The sequence below is a fragment of the Desmodus rotundus genome, chromosome 12, assembly GCF_022682495.2.
Source record: "Desmodus rotundus isolate HL8 chromosome 12, HLdesRot8A.1, whole genome shotgun sequence".
In the NCBI taxonomy this organism is placed as follows: domain Eukaryota; kingdom Metazoa; phylum Chordata; class Mammalia; order Chiroptera; family Phyllostomidae; genus Desmodus; species Desmodus rotundus.
In genome coordinates, this window is record NC_071398.1 from 39,586,246 (window position 1) to 39,608,529 (window position 22,284).

Here is a 22,284-nt window from a genome sequence, read left to right on the forward strand (position 1 = left end):
GGGGTCCCTGTACTGTCTCCCACTCTGTGCCTGCCATGTTGTCAAGGCTGCCAGGCAAGTCCCCCAGGCAGAGGACAGAAGCTGTCCCCAAGGTCAGGGAGCACACGGACGGGATCAGTTAACAGACACAGAAGGAGCCCCCTCCCTGAAAATGTCCCCTGAGGACCAAGGAGCCCACAGCCACCAGACCACCCACTAGGACACGCAGAACACCTCTCCCTTCACACCCAAGAACTGCAGGTCCTTCTGAGACACCCAGTCCTGGGTCTCTGTCCTTAGAAGCAGAAGCCAGTGACACCTGAAGACAGAGGGTGGGTCCCCTCAGCAGTCATCACCCAGCTTGTCCCTTTGTCACCCAGAGTCACCTCTGTGACCTTCCTGCTGGGAGGATACCCACCACCCCAGAGCATCTGAGAACCTGGGGGAGACCCAGTGCCCAGCTGGGTTTAGTGTCACAGACAGAAACAATCCCCAGGTTTGGGGACACAGGGGCTCTTTGAGTGGTGCTGCCAGACCCCAAACCAGGACACAGCAGAGACCAACGCTGGGGAGAGTTGTCCTCGGGAAAGGGTCTCTACCAGCCTCACTACTGGACCGTGCTCCCGAGCTCCTGTAACTTTTTTAACAAATTTATGTTTACAGGAAATGTCAAATGAAACACTCTGATGGATTTATTAGTAAGCACTGGATTCTCACTTTTATGTTGTGTTCACTGCTGTATGTCCGGTTTCTTAAAGGGGCTCAAGAGAGCAGAATAAGCTCATTAAATATTTGGTAAATGAAAAAATAAAAATGAAAGAGAGCCCACAGGCCAGTAATATCAACCCCCCCTGAGAGCTGCTCAGATGCAGTCTCCGGTCCACTGCCCCCCTGCAGAGTCAGAATCTGCATTTGAACAGGATCTGTGGACCCTCCCTGTACACAAGAGAGGGGACTGTCCCTTCCCCACATCAAGGGGTCTCATTTTGGCGGGCATCTACGTTAGCAGAACAGCTGCTGAAGTAGCATTTCTGTGTTGTCACCTGGGCATCATAACCTTCACCAAGTTCCACAGGTGATCTGATGAACAATGGGGTGACATCCATGTGACAAGGGTGCCTGATGTCACCCCAGGACTCCTGCTCTGAAAGAAAAAGCCAGAAGAGATAAGAAGGCCTGAGGGTGAAGCTACTGTGCACCCAACGTGGAGCTGTGGGAAATGCCCGGCCCAGCTGTTCCTGGCTAGTGCGGGTCCAAAGAAGTCGTGCCTACTTCGCACAAGGGTTGGGGGTAGAGGGGTGGAGAATCGCTTGGGGGAAAAGGCAGAGGGCTCAGCAGGTGTCAGGGTCTGAAATTTAGACAAAACAGAGACGGAAAGGAGGAAACAGGGAAGGCGGGAATGAAGGGAGATAGAGGGAGGGACCTGGGCATAGACCCCGCCCCTGCACCACGTGACTGGGGAGCACTGCTGATCCGGAGCAGGCTCCCCACACCTGGAGATAGACGGCAGCTGGCAGCTCGCACAGTTCAGGACAGCAGTGCCCGTGAGCATTTCTGGAATCCAAGCTCCTGTCACAGAGGGAGGGACAGAGGAGACAGCAGACGCCATGCAGTCCCTCTCAGCCCCTGCCCACAGAGGGCCCATCCCCTGGCAGGGGCTTGTGCTGGCCGGTAAGGAGGGGAAAATTCCTGGGGGTGGATGGGAAGTTGGGGACAGAGACTGACAGGGTTTCCTGGGGAGGACAAGGCTCTGAGAGGGGACAGAGGGCTTCTTCTGTTTGGCCCTGAGGGGAGAGGACAGGGGAGCAGAATAGGATGGGGGAGGGGGCTCAGCAACAGGGAAATCTCATGATCTGGAAGTGTGAGGGGCAGGAAAACCTTGATTACAGTAAGTTTTACAAGTTATTCATCATTGAAAAATAATTTATGAAAACTGATAATAATAACCATATATGCCAGTATGACACCAGAAAAACCAGGAACACTAACCTTTTTTCTTACCACCAACCTGAGAAAGAAGCAAATACACCCCTGCAGGACCTGAGACCACTCGCTCATTCCTCCGCAGGCACCTACAGCCTGTCACAGGCATTGGGGGTGCAACAGGGTCAGACAAGCCCCTGCCTGCATGGAGCTCACATTCTGTGGGGAGGAGAAGGACAAGGAAAGATCTAGATGTGATGTCAGGTACCCACAGGTGTCATGAAGGGAACAGGGCAGGGACAGGTCAGAAAGTGAAGACAGTGTCATTAAAAGAGGTGGTCAGGGAACGTGTCTCCCTGGGACACCCCTGAGGGTCAGCAGGCATCTGAGGGGATGAGCCAGGCAGACACCTGAGGAAGAGTTTTCGGAACAGGAGAAATAAAAGAGGTGCAGAGGAATGGCGGCCATGCCTCTGACCTCACACTAAGGCTAAGAGATGAAGAGACTTCTCACCACCCAGGGCTTTGTCTTTACATCACAATATATAGGCGCGAAAACTGATCTATTTCTCCTTCCCTCCTAGTCTCACTCTTAACCTTCTGGAGCCCGCCCACCACTGCCCAACTCACTATTGAATCAGTGCCGCCCAATGCTGCTGAAGGGGAGGATGTGCTTCTCCTTGTCCACAGTCTGCCTGAGAATCTGGGAAGGTATGAATGGTACAGAGGGGAACGTGTGGACAGCAAGCACCAAATTGCATCATACATGATAGAGACTCAGGCAATGGTCCCCGGGCCTGCACACAGCGGTCGAGAGACAATATACCCCAATGGATCTCTACTGTTCCAGAAGGTCCCCCTGAACTACACAGGACCCTACACCATACAAATCATAAGAAAAGATTTTAGCAGTCAAAGAGAAACTGGACAGCTTCATGTGTACCGTGAGTGATTTCTCCCTGATCTCTGGGTGTCGGGTGGGGTGACTTCTACTCACACACAGGACTGAGAATCCTGGACTCTGTCTCCATCCCCCTCTGCATCACGTCCCAGGCTGGGTTTGGGCATTTAGGGCAGGACACGCACAGTGCAGACAAGCTTCCTAAGATCAGAGCTCTCTTCTTGAATTCCAGCCCTGCACACACTCACCACAGACAGAAGGACGAGTCTGATGGGAGAAACTCAGCAGAAAGAGACCACAATCTCAGTCCAGCCCCCTGGACCCTCCCCATGACCATGACCCAGAGAAAGATCCTGAAGGGCTCAGTCAGGGCCTGACCTGAGGGGCCCCTGGGATCCTCACTGAGAACCTCAGCCTGGGAGCCCCTCCCTAGACCCCGTTCCAGGGATCCTAACTCCAGGGACTCTGGGGTCAGGGTGGGTTTGTGCTTCTGGGCAGGGCTGACTTGGAGCAACAGTTTCCTGTGCGCCCAAGTCACAAGGCTCATGAGCTGGTCACCAGCCAGGGATCAGCCTCAAAGGCCACATCTGGGCAGGGGTCCTTCACCCAAGACTATATGCGAAAAGAACATGTGGACAAGGTCCCCAGGCCAATAGGTACCTGCCCTGAGGGACATAGGAGACCCCAGAGGAAGGTCAGCGTCAGCAGGGAGGAATAAAGATGCTGCTCACAACTCCTCATCCACCAGGGGTCAGGCCAGGGGGTCCTCTCTCCAGGACACAAATGATAACAGAGGCTGTTAGCTGGGGCAGCTCCTCTGTTCCAAGCTTCAGGTCAGGAAACTGGGGAAGATTTAAGGTTCGTTCACAGACAACCTGGCAAGCCTGAGACCACTCGCCATCTACCCTGCTTTATTCAGGGGAGCTGAGTTACTGGGGCACATTCACACAGAGTCACACAGACCAGGACTGTCCAATGAGTCAGGCCAAGACCTGTCTGCAGTCACAGCCCATCCCCTCCTCCCCTCCAAGGGCCTTATCGCACACGTGTAGACTCCAACACCAGCTGCCAGTTCAGATCTTTTCTTCTTAGGGCTTGTCAACTCAGAGGGAGAGATTCTGGTCTGGGGGTGAAAGGAAGTGGAGAATTAATCTGTTTTTACTCCCGAACCAAAGAACCTGCAGTAACAATCAGAGTCCGTGCTGGGAACGCCCAGGCCTCCCCGTCAGGGGGCCGGTCCAACCTCCCTGCCCTGGACTTGAAATCCCTTCTTTGCTTCCTGATGTGCTGGTGTCACTCCCACTGGACATGAAGGGAAGGACTGTGCCTTCTCACCCCTCACCCCACACCTGCAACCAGCTCAGGGACCAACATGTAACAAACACCCAGTCGCTTCTGATGAAGAAGGAAAGAATTATGGTGAATGAATGAATGATAATCTCTATAGAGAATGGAACCTGGATGCAGAGTCCTAGGAGATTTGGGGCACACCTATTCCCTGTCCCTCCTGACCCTGAGACCCATGTTCCATTCCTCTGACCACCTACCCTTGAAGCCCCCCAGCAGCCAAGTTTCAAGGTGGCTGTGGAGCTGTTTGGCCATTAGAGGCTTTCTGGGCTGCACTGGTCCTGCCCTAGGGCAGCCCTGGGCTCTTGGTCCCTGGGATCTTTAAGTCACCTGTAACACTCCCTGTGCACCAAGGATATTTCTGGCTCTCTCTGCTCCTTCCATGTCCCTCATCTGCCTCCTCCTTCTCTCCAGCCCCACTGCTCTGCTCTGCTTCCTCCACCCTGCAATCTTCCCAGGCTCTCCTGTTCACACTTGTGTACAGGCCCACCCTCCTGGGCAACAGGAAAGGACACAGAAGTCAGAGCAGCAGCCCCTGGCTCCATCATGAGCCAGGTTCCCAGGTCACCAGGAGGAAGAGCCTCTGCTGTGCCCCCTTCCAGGGCTCCTTCTCTCCCTGAAGGACAGGAGCAGGCCACCTGACAGGGACATGTAACCCATTGATTTACTCTCTGTATGACTCAGCCAGGGAGTCAAAGGCAGAAGGACAGGTCTAAGTCCCCAAAACTCACGGGATCACTTCACCCCTGACTCGTGACTCACATCCGTGTCCTGGTGTGAGGCTCCCATTCCTCCCAGGGAGCCTCCCAGGGTAAACTTGAGACCTTCCCAGGTGGGGCTGGTGACCCTGCCCCATCTGACTGGTTCACTGCCTGTGTCACACACATGCATCCTCATAATGACACCTTTGCTGTGGGGTGGGACCCTCTCAGACACTGTCCTTTCTCTTAGGTGCAGCACAGTTTGAACGAATTTGTTCAAACTCTAGTTCAGTTTCCTGAGTTAGAAAAGAAAGAGCACATGCCACAGCCTGTGTGTGGGTCCCTCCCCACTGGCCTTACTGGCCACAGAAACTGGTAACCGAGTCCTTCTTCCTACGAGTACTAACATTACACATATCTTTTCTGCCAATTTTGTATCATCCTTCCCTTTATGCAACAGACACACCTACACGTACCCTCCGATCACTTCTGTTCACTTAGTAGGACTCACAGTCTCTCTCTCCAGAGTCACTGTTTTTTAATAAACATTTTGTTGTTGTTCTATTACAGATGTCCCAATTTTTCCCACTTACTCTCCTCCACCCAGCCCACCACATGCTCCCACAGACAATTGCCACCCTGTTGTCCGTGTCCGTGGGTCATTCATACAGATCCCTTGACTAGTCCCTCCCCCTTCTTCCCACTTTTATATCCCTCCCCACCTCCCATCTGGTCGCTGTCAGTCTGTTTCTTATTTCCATGCCTCTGATTCTATGTTGCTCGTTTCTTTGTTTTGTTCATTAGGTTCCCGTCATAGGAGATCATATGGTATTTGTCCTTTACTTCCTGACTTATTTCACTTAGCATAATGCTCTCTAGTTCCACCCGTGCTGTCGTGAATGGTAGGAGCTCCTTCTATGTTTCTACTGTGTAGTATTCCATTGTGTAAATGTACCACAGTTTTTTGAGTACACTCATTTGCTGATGGGCATTTAAGATGTTCCCAACACTTGGCTATTGTAAATAATGCTGCTATGAACATTGGGGTGCATAAATTCTTTTGAATTGGCCTTTCAGGATTATTAGCAGTGGGATTATTAGAGAATCCCAGCAGTGGAATCTCTGGGTCAAAAAGCAGTTCCATTTTTAGTTTTTTGAGGAAATTCCATACTGTTTCCCACATTGGCTGCACCAGTCTGCATTCCCACCAACAGTGCACTAGCGTTCCCTTTTCTCCACTTCCTTGTCAGCACTTGTTAATTGTTGATTTGTTAATGATGGCTATTCTGACCAGTGTGAAGTAGTATCTCACTGTGGTTTTGATTTGCACCTGTCTGATGGCAAGTGATGCTGAGCATCTTTTTCATATGCCTCTGGGCCCTGTGCATGTTGTCCTTGGAGAAGTATCTGTTCAGGTCCTTTGTCCATTTTTTAATTGGATTGTTTGTCTTCCTGGTGTGGAGTCACGTGAGTTCTTTATATATTTTAGAGATCAAATCCTTGGGCAAGATATCATTGGCAAGTATATTTTCCCATAGTTAGTTCCCTTTTCATGTTGATGGTGGTTTCTTTAGCCATGAAGAAATTTTTTAATTTGATGTAGTCCTATTTGTTTATTTTTTCCTTTATTACCCTTGCCCTAGGAAATATATTGGTGAAAATATTGCTGTGTGGAATTTTACTGTCTGTGTTTTCCTCTAGGACGTTTATGGTTTCATGACTTATATTTAAGTCTTTTATCCATCTTGAGTTTATTTTTGCGTATGGTGTAAGTTGGTGGTCAACTTTCATTTTTTCACATGTACCTGTCCAGATCTCCCAATACCATTTAATAAAGAGGCTATTTTTAATCCTTTTTATGCTCCTGCCCCCTTTGTCAAATATTAATTGACCATAGAGACTTGGGTTTATTTCTCTATTCTGTTCCATTGGTTTATGTATCTGTTCTTGTGCCAGTACCAGGCTGTTTTGATTACAGTGGCCTTGTAGTATAGTTTGATGTCCGGAATTGTGATCCCTCCTACTTTGTTCTTCCTCTCAAGATTGCTGAGGCTATTCAGGGTCATTTTTGGTTCCATATAAATTCTTGAAATATTTGTTCTAAATCTGTGAAATACGCCATTGGTATTTTAATAGGGATTGCATTGAATCTATAGATTGCTTTGTGTAGTATGGACATTTTAATGACGTTAATTTTTCCAATCCATGAACATAGTATATGCTTCCATTTATCTGTATCTTCCTTAATTTCTTTCTTTAGTGTTCTGTAGTTCTCCAAGTACAGGTATTTTACCTCCTTGGTTAAGTTTATTCCTAGATACTTTATTTTTCTTGTTGCTATAGGAAAGTCACTGATTTCAAACCCACTGTAGCATCTTCCTTTGGTCACAGTGTGACTCTGGTGTAATGCAGAACTTGCTCTGTGACCTTCAATGTTCTCTTGACAGAGAGATCCCTCCAGAGACTGGTCTTAGATCTTTGGGGCATGAATGTCACATGTTCTTTCATAATCCAATTCCAATTTCTGTCTCATGATGCCAAACACAAATGGTCCATGAGGGCCATATTTCAGCAAGACCAGCTCCCCCACTTCCCACATGTCCCCCCTTCTGTAGCTGCTGTTGTCTGGGTGTTTGAGGAAGGGTCCTGCCCGCTACAGTGGGAGACAGCACAGCAAAGACTGAGGGCAGAGAGCCTGCTTCCACTGCCCAAGCCAGCCAGCTCCCACATCCCTCACTGTATTCCAACTCACTCCTGAACTCCACTCAATCCTTTCTGGGATCACTCTCTCATGTCAGTCACCAATGAAACAGTCACCAGTCCTGGGCACACTGCCCACCTCCTGAACTGACCACCAGACCTGCTCCAGTCTCCCCATGTATTGTATCTGCTCAACCACCCAGTCCCAGGCTACACTGCCCAGTCTTGGGCTTTAAGGACTGTGGGATGGCCCATCATGACTCATCTCTAGGATAACCTTGGAATGAGGCTACCGTGGAAACACACCTTGACCCAGCAATGTAGCTTTGTGTAGCTTGAAGGGACTCAGCACCTGCACATTCCATATCAAATCTCCATAGAGGATGGTCAGGCAGTCAGCTGGTCAGTGAAGAACCAGGACAAGTGCCCAGTGGACTCTGACTCCCAGGCCTATGTCTTTCCATGATCAAATCCTGATAGTTAACTGACTCATCAGAAAGTCTGTGCTTTCTCCAGACACAGAACAGGAGTGCTCACATTCTCTGAGCACTCAGGTGCTCATTTTGTTGTGTGATACACAGACCTGCCTTATTCTTTTAAGGACTCAAGTTAGCTGAGAGGTGAGAGGTGCCAACCCTGATTGAAGATGCCTTTGAAAAGTCAAAGGTACCACCCAGGGCAATGTTCTCTCTGTTACCTGCACAGCGGTGTTATCCAAACCCAATATCACGAGCAACAACTCCAACCCCGAGGAGCACAAGGACCCTGTCCTGTTAACGTGTGAATCTGAGACTCAGGACGCCACCTACCTGTGGATGGTCAACAGTGAGAGCCTCCAGGACAGCGCCAGGCTGGAGCTGTCCGAGGACAACAGGACTCTCACTTTGCTCCATGTCACGAGGAATGACAAAGGACCCTATGAGTGTGAAACCCGGAACCCAGTGAGTGCCGGCCGCAGTGACCCATTCACCCTGAATGTTCTCTGTGAGTAACTTCTGTTCCTCCATGGCCTAGGTTGGCCACTCAGATCCACACATCAGAGGCCAGGCTACATCCCTCTCAGTCCAAGTACACAGACCCTCACCCTGGACACCCAGGTTAGCCATGACTTCCGATCCCAGGAAAATATAGGCAGGCCTGACGGTTGGGACAAACAGGTTATCTCAGGCTCAGTGAACACAGGGGTTGTGGTTGGGACTTTTTAAAACAAGCCTGTGACCCAGCTCAGAGGGACACTGTAGCCCTTGAACAGACGAGGAGCTTCTCCTTCCCTTTGATTACCTCATGTGTGCCTTTGCTCTGTTTGCTCCAGATGGCCCAGATGACCCCTCCATTTCCCCCTCGGACTCCTATTACCGACCAGGGGCAAATCTCAGACTCTCCTGCCACGCAGCCTCTAACCCACCTGCACAGTATTCTTGGCTTATCAATGGGACACACCAGCAATCCACACAGGAGCTCTTCATCCCCAACATCACTGCGAATGACAGTGGGTCCTACACCTGCCTCGCCCATAACTCTGTCACTGGCCTCAATAGGACCACAGTCAAGAATATCATAGTGACTGGTAAGTGCCTCTGGGACCATCGACACCAAGCTCTGGGGGTGGAGGCCTGTCTGGTTTTCAGAAAAGAGCCTCGACATTATCTCCCACTCTGTGGCCATGGACACAGCAAATCACAAATTCTTCCCCTGAACCCTCCCCTACATCTGTGTAGTCTCTCTCCTCCCCTTGCTCTTCTGATTTCTCATGGCAGAGCTGCAGTCCAGTCTTGGAAAGTGAGGAGGGGTTCTCTCAGACCCCAAAGCCCCATGTGGGGGAGGGGGCTTCACAGAGAGGTCAAAACAAGTGTCCTCAGGGTCAAGTTGCTTCTTTTGTCACTAACTCATTCCTTCTGTCACCTCTTCCTTTTCTGTGACCTACTCCATGTGCTCCAGGGAACATACGAGGCTTTAAATCAAACTCACCTCTTTCTCCCCAAACGAAAGGGTGAAACCTCCTCTGAGGAGGTGAGCAGCACAGACCCCTGCTGCCTGCTCTGCTCCAGGCTCACCTGGTGCCTGACTCTGCCGCCCCCTGTGCTGGGACCGGGACCCATGGAGGAGTTGCATGGGCAGCCTGTCCTCAGTCTGGCCAAACTGAGCCACCCACTGACACCAGAGCCTCCCTCATACCAGGCTGCATAGAACTGGGAAGAGAACAAAGCCATAGTGTAGATGCCTCTGAGCTGTGTCCTGACTCTGAAATCTCCATAGACCCCATCAGGAGGGAGGACACTGGGGTTTATCAGTGTGAGGTCCTCAACCCCAACAGCTCCAGCAAAAGTGAGCCCCTCAGGCTGGGTATGCAATGTAAGTGACCACTTGCCCCATCCTACACCTTCCTGGGATGGCTGCTCTACCAATGTTATGTGAAATGAATAGAAGTCACAGGGGGCAGAATGTCAATTAGGATACCATTTCAGTAAACAGAATGGAAAAGTGGTTAAGAGCTGTCTCTGAATCACATATTCCTACTTTCTAATTCTGAGTCTGGTATTCATCGTGACTCATGGCTTGCACATGGCTTTTTATTGCCATTTTTATGTAATAAAATATACATAGAATTTACCGTTTTAATTATGTTAAGTGCACAGTTCAGTAGCATTAGTACATTCATATGAATAATTATGGAACAACTACCACTATCCACTTCCAGAACATTTTCATCTTATCATACTAAAGCCCTGTATCCATTATCTCCTCACTTCCCTATCACCAACCCCTGTAAACCACTATTCAAGGTACTTTGTATCAGTGGAATCATATGATATTTGTCCTTTTGTGTCGAACTTATTTCACTTATCATAATGTCTTCCAAGGTTCATCCATGTTGTGCATATATCACAATTTCACTCCTTTTCAGGCTGAGTAATATTCCCTTGTATGTGTCCATCATGTTTCACTTATCATTCATCCATCCATGAACTTCTGGGTTGTTTCTACCTTTTTCTTATTGTGAGTAATGGTGCTATGAACAAGGATGTACCAATATCTATTCAAATTCCTGCTTTCAATTCTTTTGAGTACATGCCCTGAAGTAGAATTGCCTGATCAAATAGAAATTCCTTGTTCGATTTTTTGGTGAACTGTCATTATCATTTTCCACAGTGGCAGCATCATTTTAGATTCCTGCCAGCAATGTATAGAAGCTCCAGTTTTTCCCCATCCTTGCCAACAGATTGTTTTCTGGGTTTTTGGTTTGTGTGTGTGTGTTTTAGTAGCAATCATCTTAATGGATATGAGGTGTATCTCATTGTGGTTTTGATTTGCATTTCCCTAATGATTAGTGATTCTGAGCATCTGTTCATGTGCTTATTGTCCATTTATATGTCTCCTTTGAAGCAGTGTCTACTCAGTTCTTCTGGCCATTTTTAATTGGATTTTTTGTTGCTGTTGAGTTGTAATAGTTATTTATATAGTGTGGACATTAATCCCTTACCAAATATATGATTTTCAAATATTTCCTCCCATCCTGTGTGTTGCCTTCTCACTTTGTTGACAGTGCCCTTTGATGCACAAAAGTTTTTAATTTTGATAAAGTCCAGTTTATCTATTTTTCTTTTTTGCCTTTACCTTTAGTTTCCTATCCAAGAAATCATTGCCAAACCCAAAGTCATAAAGCTTTCACTCAATGTTCTCTTCTGAGAGGTTTTTGGATCTAGCTCTCACATTTAGATCTTTGATCCATCGTGAGCTAATTTTTTGTATATAGGGTTAAGTAAGAAATCAAATTCACTCTTTTGATGGATATCCAGTTTCCCCAGTATCATTTCTTGTAAAGACTGTCCTTTCCCTGTTTAATGGTCTTGGTACTCTTGTCAAAATCATCTGGCCTTATATGCAAGAGTTTATTCCTGGGCTTTCTGTTCCACTGGTCTATATGTCTGTCTTTATGCTAGTACCACACTCTTTTTATTACTGTAGTTTTGTAGTAAATTTTGAAATCAGGAAGTGTGAATCCTCCAACTTTGTTCTTCTTTTTCCAGATTGCTTTGGCTATTTGGGATCTCCTGAAATTCTATATGAATTTTAAGATAGGTTTTTCTATTTTTGCCCAAAAGGTGTCATTGGGATATTGATAGGGACTGCACTGAACGTGTAGGTCACTTTGGGCAGTATTGTCATCCCGACAATATCATGTCTTCCAATCCATGAACACAGAATGTCTTCCCATTTATGTCTTTAATTTTTTCTTCTCAGCAATGTTTTTTGTAGATGTTCAGTATATCTTTTACCTCCCTGGTTAAGTTAATTCCTAAATAGTTTATTCTTTTGATGCTATTGTAAATGGATTTCTTAATTTCCTTTCTGAATTATTCATTGTTCTTATATAGAAACACAACTGATTTTTACATGTTGATTTAGTATCCTTCAGCTTTGCTGAATTTGTTTATTCCTTCTAACAGTTTTTTGTGGGATATTTAGAGTTTACTACATATAAGATCATATCATATGATAACAGAAATAATTTTATGTTTTACTTTCCAGTTTAAATGTCTTTTATTTCTTTTTCTTGCCTAATTACTGGCTAGGACTTCCAATACTGTTTACAGTGGAAATGGCAAAAGCAGGCATCTTTATCTTGTGCCTGATCTTAGAGAAAGAACTCCCAGTGTTTCACAGTTGAGAAAGGTGTTAGCTGTGGGTTTCTCATAAAAGGCCTTTATTATGTTGAGGTAGTTTCCTTCTATTACTTGTTTGAGCATTATCATCATAAAAGGATATTGAATTTTGTCAAATACTTATAGTGATTCAATCTCCTTACTATTTATAGGTCTATTCATATTTTCTATTTCTTCGTGATTCCATCTCAGTACATTTTGTGTCGCTATGAGTTTGTCCATTTCATCTAAGTTATTCAATTTATTAGCATATAATTATTTATAGTACTATTATAATTTTTTAAAGATTTATTTATTTTTAGAGAGAGGGGAAGAGAGGGAGAAAGAGAGGAAGAGAAACATCAATGTGTGGTTGCCTCTCACACACCCCCAACTGAGGACCCAGCCACAACCCAGGCCTGTGCCCTGACTGGGAACTGAATCGGCAACCTTTCGGTTTGCAGGCCAGCACTCAATCCACTGAGCCACACCTGCCAGGGCTAGTACTATTATAATTCTTATTTGTTCTATGGAGAAGATTTAAATCTTCTCTTTTTTTCTTAGTCCATCTACTTAAAAGTCTGTCCATTTAGTTAATATTTTTTTATTTTTTGAGGAAAAAAATTTTCATTTCATTGATTTTCTCTATTGTTTATCTATTCTGTATTTGATTTATCTCCACCTTATCTATTATTCCCTTCCTTCTGCTACCTTTGAGTTTATTTTGTTCTTCTTTCTCTAGTTCCCTAAGTTTGTAAAGTAAGGGTATTGATTTGGGATTTTTCTTCTTTTGTAAAATAAGCAGTTACAATGACAAGTTTCTTGCACAAGATTCTTAACTTCTCTGAGCCTCACATTCCACAACTGGAAGTTACAATAAGAGCACTTATTTTGTGGTATTGCTTTAAATATTTAATGTAATAATAGTTAAACCCCTAGCAAAATGCCACACACAGTGGAAAGGTTCCATAAGTGTTAGCTGCTATTATAACTACTATTATCATTAACCTCTATGAAGTCAGGTAGCCCCAGAGTCAAATCCCAGATCCATCTCTTACTAGTCATATGACTTTGGGTAAATTTTTCACCACTGTAGAGCCTCTATTTTTTCATCAGTAAGGTAAAAATAGCATCTATTTGACAGAGTTATTATAGGAATCAAATGAGATGTAAGTGGAAGATTTAGCACAGAGCCTGGCACATAGTAGGCATCCCCTAAGAGTAGCCAACATGAATATTAGTCATCAATCTTGAGGTCACTAGTGAGGGCAACAGAAATAAAAGGAAGAAACAAATGAAAAGTGATTTATGTTTGGGGGAGTACGAGGGCCATTACACACAAAATTCACTGGGACAGGAAAAGAAAAAAGGAACTGAGTGCAAAGTTTCAAGCCCAGCTTGTTAGTTTTCATCCCCTGAGATACAGCTAACATAGGATTAGACATACTGAGTATTTATTGGAAAAAGTGCCTGTGGAGGAAAGTGGGATGGAAGTGGGAGGAGCCTGGCAGGTTCCTCAGACCACGGTGCAGATCCGATCCTGTGAAGGAGAAAGAAAAGACAGTGTTGGGTTGCAGTGGTTGGTTCTAAGAGAGAGTCTGCAAAGCTGACGGGGAGACCTTGAGCTAAAGTCACCCATAGGAGGAAACAGTTTCTCACAGAATTGAGCTTATTTCATGTCCCTGCTGGGAGCCCAGGGAAGCGTGGTCTCTGTGCAAAGGAGGTGGTTAATGCACCACCTTCCGTCACTTAAGCCCCCCCACACACACAGGAGACCTGAGTGGCACATGTTCATGGCTGCCACACCTGGTACACAGGAAACACGCAACCATGGAAAGGTGGGAAGTGATAACCTACAAAAATGGCAATCAGCCTTTGTCACATTTCCAAAGCTCCAAAAATATCTGCGCACAGGAAGGCCAAGAAGGCAAGTCTGACAACCATCCTAGAAATACCATGAAAGAAAGAAATTACAAAAACCTTATAGAAGCCTTCCCACAGAAAATTTATTCCTAGGTGGAACAAGTAGAGACTTCTTCACGTTGAGAGTTGTTTCCCAGGGCACCCCACTATAAAATAATGTCACCTTCATTCATTCTTCTCTTTTCATAACAGATGTTTCAACATCACCAAGTCCTGGCCTCTCAGGTGGGGCCATTGCCGGCATCGTGATTGGAGTCGTGGCCGGGGTAGCTCTGATCACAGCCCTGGTGTACTTTCTGTACATCAGGAAGACTGGAGGGTATGATGGCCTTTCCTCTTGCCTGCTTTCTCCAAGGCTAATTGCCATCCTTAGAGAGACAAGGAGACTTCCCCTCCATCTCTGGGCCTGGTTCTGAGGCTCCTCCTTACTAAACCCCTGCTGCTTAGCACTAATCCCTGCAGCCTCTTCTTCCCTGGTCTTCAAGCTTCCTGTGCCCCTCTCTCTCTGGGAAATGGTTATTCCCATCCCTCTGGTTTACAGAGGCAGACCTGATCATGTTCCTTCATCCCTCAGTCAGGGAAAGAAGGTCCAAGAAGAAAAACAAATGAAAAGAGGAGCAGGAGAAAGTAAGGTGTGTGCTCTGTCAACCACAGGAAGAGAAGGAGAAGCGAGGGGCAGGACAGTAAGAGAACCTAAGAAGAAACAGAAATCGAAGGCCTCTTGGGCAATAAATAAAGTGAGAATAAAAACAGCATCTGCCTAGAAAAGGGAAAGATGTCAGGGTAGAAGCAGGCTCAGAAGCAGTTGATAAAGAAGGGACCTATGTGAACGTCAGGCCAGCAGGAAGGGGGTGCACACTAGAGGGGATGGCGGATGGCTGGTACATTGAGGAGGAGGCACTAGGAGGAAAGGCAGTTCTGACCCTGGTATAGATGAGCACTGAGGAGCCCTCACCCAAGGAATTATCTGCTGACAGTGTCCTTCCTACTTCAAGAAGCAAAGATCCTATGCTTGGGAACAGCAGTCACAGTCTCTGATATTTTTTTAGGGCAAATAACCAGAGCAATCTCACAGAGCACAAACCCTCAGCCTCCAACCACAGTAAGTAAAGCCACCACTCAGTGAGAGCTGGTATGTTCCACCACGTGCCCTGCTCTAGCAGGGAATCCTGGATTCTCACATGCCCAGTACCTTCTGAATTTTTAGAAGGGATCTCCATTTCCCAACCTTAGGTTGAAGTAGGCCCTCACACCCGTCTAGCCACAAAAGATTCCCCGGAGACCCAGACCTGAGTGAGACTCCCTCAGCCATCCAGGCAGGCCTGGGTGAGACGGACATGTTTCTAGAAGCCATTCCCACATCTTCCCCCCCTGCCTCTACTACAGATGCAGGCACTCTCCTTTGGTGAGACTTTTTCTGTCTTATGGTGCTCTGGGTGCTGTGGGTTTCAATGTCCCTCCCTGCCACTGGCACCTGCTGCTGAGGAACACATCTGGGCAAAAAGCAAGGCCTTGTGAACAGGAATAAATCTTCAGAAGTGAACTGAGGCCCCTACTCCCGCCACCTCACCACCACCGCTGTTACTAACACCCCAGGTCTAAACCGCAGGCTCTGAGGGAAGCACATTCCATAAGTGGTGATGGGCCCCCTCCCCACCCCACCCTCTCCACCTGCCACCTCCTTCAGCTAGAAATCACAACAGTTTAGGAGCACCATGGCCATAACGCCATAAGCCAGCTTTGCATTTTCATGGATCGGTAACTCTTCTTTCACTTCCCCAGGTCAGGGACATTCTGATAACTCAGCTAACGAGGTAAGCACAGCCACTTTCACTGGCTCATTTTCTCATGGAAACACCTCCCGGTAAAATGGGTTACTCTTGAAGACACAAATGTGACCAAGTTTAGGTCCGAGTTCCTCAATGCAGCAACAAAGATGGACTAGACCCCATGGGGGGCCTACCTCATGCAAAAACGTGGGCTCTGGAGTTATTCCCATCTTATATTTGAATCCTGGCTGTGACTATTAGTAGCTCTATGACCTTAGGCAGGTAACTGAGCCTCTTTGATCCCCCCACTCTGTCATCTGTAAAATGGGCGTGCTGCCTACTCCAGAGAGAAGTTGGAGGGATGAAAGGAGGCAACAAATGCAAAGAGCCCGCACATGCCCAGCACGAGGAGGGCACTGGGTCATTCTCCCTGCTCCACCTCCAGTCTGACCCTGCTCTTCTGTCAAGGAATACCATCCATTCCAACGGGTCTGAGGTCTTAGGTCTTTTACTTTAAAATAATTATACTGATTTCTCTCATTTAGCCTTTCGATAGAACACACATATGTATTTAAAAATGCTTAAGTCATATGTGTATGTTAACAATGTATAAATTACCGTGAATTGAACTTACCTTTGTAGGAAGCTCTGAAATCAAGAAACACGTCATCCCCCTACAGAATGAAACCCGCCAGTCCCTTCCCTCCAAAGAGTAGCCACCATCCCGACCTCCAAGGCACTACATTAGTTTTGCCAGTTTGTGGTCTTACATCGAAAAACACAGTATATCCGCATATGTGCCTGGTTTCTTTCATTCGGAATGGTTTGTGAGACCCATCCGTGCTGTTGCATGCACTCACAGCTGCTCGTGCCCACTGCCGTGTCATCGCATTCTGTTGTGTGAGTGCCTAGTCTGTCTCTTCCCATGACCATCCAAAGGGTGTCTGCAAGCAGGGAGGATGGGTGGTAAAAGCCCTTCTCCAAGGCTAGGAGTTTCAGAGTGGTGAGAGCAGGGGGTGCTGAATCACACCGGACCAGGTGAGGGCCTGGCCTGCGACACTGATTTAACTGACTGCTGCCGTTGCCTTTCAGATCTGTGAAGTTACATACTCTTCCCTGAACTTCAATGCGCAAGAATCAAAGAAACCAACTTCAGCCTCCCCGTCCCCAGTAGCCACGGAAATGATTTATTCAGAAGTGAAAAAGAAGTAATGCAACCTGCCCTGCTTGCTGCACTGAGGGCTTATTCCAAGCATCTCAACCTGATAACCAGGAGATCCCTTTACTTTCAGGGAAAAGGAGAAGCAGCCTCTTTCCCCACCCCCTTTCACTTCCTCCTGCTGCACCTCCAGGCTCCTGGTCACAGCCCCTCCCTTCTTTGTTTACAGATGAAAAAGCACATCCCAGGTCTGTAGGAAGCCCAGCCTTCCCGGTCTGTCATTGAAATTTGCAAAGCAGACCTTGGAGAGAGTTGCCAGAATCTCCTGCCCCTCCCCCTTTCCTGACCTAGACTTGTTCTACACTTACCTATTCAGCGCACACTCATTCCTTTCCACCTCAGTCCTGTCCTATTGGCCATAACCTTGAGAGTTATGTCCTTATCCACTAAAATGCATGTGCCACAGAAGAAGAGAGAGAAAAAGTAGAAGCTTCTCTTCTCTCTCCAAAACCCAGTGTGAACCCACCACACACAGGAAAGCAAATGTAACTAACCAGTTCTCAACAGAAAAAGTCTATACCTTTGCCTGCTCTCGGGGTGTCTACCAGTAGGACCAGAGCCCAAACACCTTGCTGCTGGGCTAGAGTACCACCTAAGCCCTTTGGCAAGCCTGTCTTCAGAGAACTCACCAAAAAAATGCACATATGTTTTAATAATTTCAAGTACTTTTATTCAAGGAAATATCTACAAAGGGAGGAGGTTGCAGCTTTAGGGGGCAGTCAGCTCCTAATAGACGATCTGCTGCAAATTTCAGAAAGGAATCACAGGTTCCTTTCAGAGGTTATTTAAATAACTATAAAGAATGTGCAATTTGGGGCATTGGGGCTTTTCCTGTTTCTCTGACACATTCCGCCATTTTAATTTTTTGTAATTCCTTATTTATGTGAAAGGGGTTATTTTTACTTAGCTTTGCTGTGTAAACCAATCTGAGGGCCTTAAGGTGAAAGAAGCCACCAGAATCCCTTAGGACCCCTTGGCCAGGAGCTCCTGGAGGCTGCTACGTCAGGGGCTCCAGACAGAAAAGCAGAATCAGTTTCCTCATTCTGGGCTAGAAGCCGGTCTGTCAGTTTCCAGGCATCCCAGGCCGACCATCAACCACCATTCGATTCCATGTTTCTGCCTGTGCATGTTCTGTCACTTTCTCAGGGAACCTTGGCCTCTGCTGAGGTGTACTTGGACCTTGAGGAGAGGGCTCTCTGAAGCGAGGACGCTGTCACTCACACTGTTGACACTGTTTACAACCCAGAGAGCTGCCCTGGTGCTGACACTCCCAAGGAGACGGGGGCGGATCACACTGGGCCCCAGGCTCCTTGAGCAGCTTCTGAAATTTGTTTCCTCCCACGGGAGAAATGCGCCAGAATAAAAAGGAAGAACGGGGAAAGGCAGACGTACTGCCCTCCCAGACTCCCACACATGTGACTCTCTTTGGGGCTGTCGAAGATTTCTTCAACATGGATTTCTCATGCTGTGTGTAAGAGGCTCCTCAGAGAGGGTTAGGTGGGAGTTCTCTGTACCCAGGTACCTCTTTCAGGGTTTTCTAACCCTGACACAGACCACATGTTCTTCCCCTCACCCATGATATTCTGTGTTATTTAACTTTGCCTGCCTAAGGCCACTTTCAAATTATTTGTAAAATTTGTTTTCTATTTATAATAAAAAATTATATATCAGACATCAACATGCCGCTTCATAGTCGATAATACTTTAGACAATGTCTTCTCTACAGGCAGAAGGAAGAGAAATTGCTGAACTGGGAGTCACAGCCTATTTCTAAGCCTACAGATATTTGACCTAGTGGTCGGAGAATTAGCAAAATTCATTTGCACACCAGCTAGCAAAGTGAGTCTATCCAGTAGCAATAGCCCTTGGCTGCAGCCTGCCTCGAAGAAACTGCCTGTTTTCCTCTGGGAAAGAAGATGATTTCACGAGTAAAAACTTTCCCGGCCACACTTTATTAGGGACAAACAACACTTCCCACACCGGTGGCTCATGTGAACCAGATGCAGCCACAGACCTTCCTTCACGGGAGTCTCCGTGGGGTCTGTCCTTGTAGACATCCCTCCAGCACCTTCTATCTTCCCGTGCCCAGGTCCTTTATTCTGCCTCCTCCTAGGGTCGGAGCTCTTCTAGCCTGAATAACCTTCATTTATTTATTCCACTAAGTACTAGCCTATTATCTCTTTTCCTTCATTTCCAAGGGATTTAAGCGTGTGCTCTTTTCCTTTCTCATCACCCAGTTTCTCCTCCACCCCAGAGATGCTGGAAGCAACACAAAATCAGTATCCATCTCTTGGCAAAATGTGAAGATCTTTTCACCGTCCTCCCATTGTTCACTTTTAGAACATCTAAGACCACAAAACAACTTTTCCCTTCTTGTGTGTCCTCCTCCTGTCCCCAGCCCATGCACCACACCCCACACACCAGGGTCAGCACTCAGACCCTGCGGGCTCCCTCTACACCCCGCTCTCCCCCAGCTTCAGTTGCCTCTGTGCCAATGGCTCGTGCCGATGGCTCCTGCCACTCCATCTCCAGCCCCTACTGCTTCCTAGATCTCAGGCACTCACATCCCAGTACCTTCTGAGATTACCCTGCTTTCCCCCACAGCTCACTCATTTGTCTGTCACACCACTGTTCCTCAGGCCTTGCTTCCTGTTTCCCAGATTCGAAACACCGTCAAAGCCAGTCAATTCTTTTTTAACATCTCCCAGTTGTGTCCTTCTCTCCATTCCCATAAACCTAAATAACCCAGGCTCTCAACAACTGCTGGGAGTACAGCTTGACTTTTGGTCTCTGGTGTCTAGTGAACTCTGCCTCGCAGACAACTACCTCACTACCTTCCTAAAACCTGGTTTGCTCTTCTACTCAGGAATCTACAATGGCGTGCTCTGCCCTATCAGGCAAGTTCAATTTTCTTCCTCTCTACTAATAGTACCTATTCTCTTTACCACCACTCTCTAGTATAATTCCTCCATTCTAATTAGATCGTTCTCCTTACCCATCCCTGCCTGTCTACCCCATACACACACAGAATTCCTAGTACCAATGCTATGCCTGAAAACAAATACCACACAGGGCAATGTCCCTTCTGTATTCACAGAGGAGTCACCCACACCAGTCATCACAAGCAACAGCTCAGGCCCCGGGGAGGACAAGGAACTATAGCAATAACATGTACAGCTGAGACTCAGGAAATACCCTACCTGTGATTGAGACTCTTCCTAATGATGAATTTATGTGCCCACGAAATTTTTAAAAAGATTTTATTTATTTACTTTTAGAGAGAGGGGAAGGGAGGGAGAAAGAAAGGGAAAGAAACATCAATGTGTGGTTGCCTCTCACATACCCCCTACCAGGGACCTGGCCTGCAACCCAGGCATGTGCCCTGACTGGGGTTGAACCAGCAACCCTTTGATTTGCAGGCCAGCATTCAATCCACTGAGCCACACCAGCTAGGGTGGGCCCATGTAATTTTTATAAGGCACCTACTGTGCTATAAGTCTCAGTGTTAGATCGCAAGAAAAAGACAGAAATGAGAAAGACAGGGTTTCTACTTTAAGGAACATGAATGCTAAGACAAGAGAGAAGACATGAAAAACTATTATAATACAAAAATAGAAAGGGAGAAATGCCACAGGAATAGACACAGAGAAATCCAATGGGAAATAAGGCTACTCATTAGAATGAGTAGGAATGAGGGGAATTTTAAAAACAACTGATACTCGGTCCTTACCAAGAGATTTCAATTTAATTGGTGTGACGTGGAACCCAGGCTCTGGTCATTTTGTAAAGCTTCCCAGATACTTTTCAACATGCAGCCAGGATGGAGAACCTCTGCTGTCATGGGTAGCAGAACCTAAAAGTGGTTTTTAGCCAGGAGTATAAATCAGAATGACCTAGGGAATTTTTCCAACATACATAACAAGCTTACAAACCATGCCTGAAGAAGATGACATGGTTATGTCTGGAGTGAGACAAAGGCTTGTTATTGTGAAAAACTCCCAGGTGATTCTCACATATATTCCATGTTATGAAACACTGACATAAAACACAGGTAGAACTGAAAAATGGGGGAGTCGGGAGATCATTCCACAAGATAAACATAACATGAATAACGTATTTTGCAAGGCATCGAGAACTACTCAAGAAATTATTGGCATATAGCTAAACTTAACACACTGACGATACCAAGTGTTGTGAGGAGGGGAAACAACCCGTATTCTTACGTACTGCTGACGGAAATACAAAATGAAACAACCACTCTGAACAAGAGTTCTGCATTTTCTTTTCTTTTTTTTTTAAGATTTTATTTATTTATTTTTAGAGAGAGGGGAAGGGAGGAAGAAAGAGGAGAGAAACATCAATCTGTGGTTGCCTCTCATGCACCCTCAGCTGGGGACCTGGCCTGCAACCCAGGCATGTGCTGCCCTGGGCTGGGAATCGAACCTGCAACCCTTTGGTTTGCAGGCCGGCACTCAATCCACTGAGCCGCACCAACCAGGGCTGCATTTTCTTATAAAGTTAAATATACTTATACAGTCCAGCATTCCATCTCCTAGGTATTTACCCAAGAGAAATGAAAGTAGCTATCCATATAAAGAGTTATAAAGGCATAAAGAAAAATGGAAGGAAGGGAGGAAAGGGAAAAGTTATGAGATAACTGCACAAATCTGAGCATTGAACATTTTATGATATTGAGGATGTATTAATTTTTAGTGTGAGAATAGTACTGTGGTTATTATTTCTAAGATTTTATTTATTCACCTTTAGAGAGAGGGGAGGGAGTGAGAAAGAGAGGGAGAGAAGCATGCAAGAGATACAATGATTGGATGCCTCTCACATGCATCCACAACCAAGGCATGTGCCCTGACTGAGAACCAAACCAACGACCTTTCGATTTGCAGGGACCTTTCAATTCGCAGGCCAGTGCTCAAGCCACTGAGCCACACCAGCCAGGGCATGGTTATGTTGGGGGTTTTTTTTAAAGCCCTTATATGCTAGTAATACAACTGAAATGCAGGAGTTGGCAAACGTAGGTTTACGGTTGTTCATGTGGAAAATAATACAATAATTAATAAATAACAATACAAGAATAAACTCTGTGCTTTGCATACTCACAACTGTAAACCTCCTTTTGCCCACCCCTGTATTAAGAGATGAAATGATTTGATATGTAGGATTTG

At 46.4% G+C, this 22,284-nt stretch overlaps 1 protein-coding gene across 3 annotated transcripts; it reads left to right on the plus strand.

Annotated features, from left to right (window-relative positions):
• The first annotated feature begins 1,441 nt into the window (after positions 1-1,441).
• LOC112319958 (CEA cell adhesion molecule 1) lies at positions 1,442-18,782 on the plus strand. 3 transcript variants are annotated; one of them, XM_024577349.4, is made up of 8 exons: positions 1,442-1,650; positions 2,486-2,845; positions 8,256-8,534; positions 8,863-9,117; positions 14,309-14,435; positions 15,166-15,218; positions 15,899-15,930; positions 16,978-18,782. In XM_024577349.4, the coding sequence occupies exons 1-8, from the start codon at positions 1,587-1,589 to the stop codon at positions 17,095-17,097; spliced, it is 1,290 nt and encodes a 429-aa protein (XP_024433117.2). In that variant the 5' UTR covers positions 1,442-1,586; the 3' UTR covers positions 17,098-18,782. The 3 variants fall into 3 exon arrangements, with proteins under 3 accessions (XP_024433117.2, XP_024433119.2, XP_024433120.2); XM_024577352.4 differs by lacking the exon at positions 15,166-15,218 and having other exon boundaries at positions 1,443-1,650; XM_024577351.4 differs by lacking the exons at positions 15,166-15,218; positions 15,899-15,930.
• The last annotated feature ends 3,502 nt before the right edge of the window (positions 18,783-22,284 follow it).

Excerpts from the sequence above, each read along its gene's own strand:
- LOC112319958 (XM_024577349.4), top strand. The coding sequence starts at position 1,587 with ATGCAGTCCCTCTCAGCCCCTGCCCACAGAGGGCCCATCCCCTGGCAG. Across the intron at positions 1,651-2,485 it reads GCAGGGGCTTGTGCTGGCCG|TCTCACTCTTAACCTTCTGG; the intron begins GTAAGGAGGGGA and ends CTTCCCTCCTAG. Across the intron at positions 8,535-8,862 it reads ATTCACCCTGAATGTTCTCT|ATGGCCCAGATGACCCCTCC; the intron begins GTGAGTAACTTC and ends TGTTTGCTCCAG.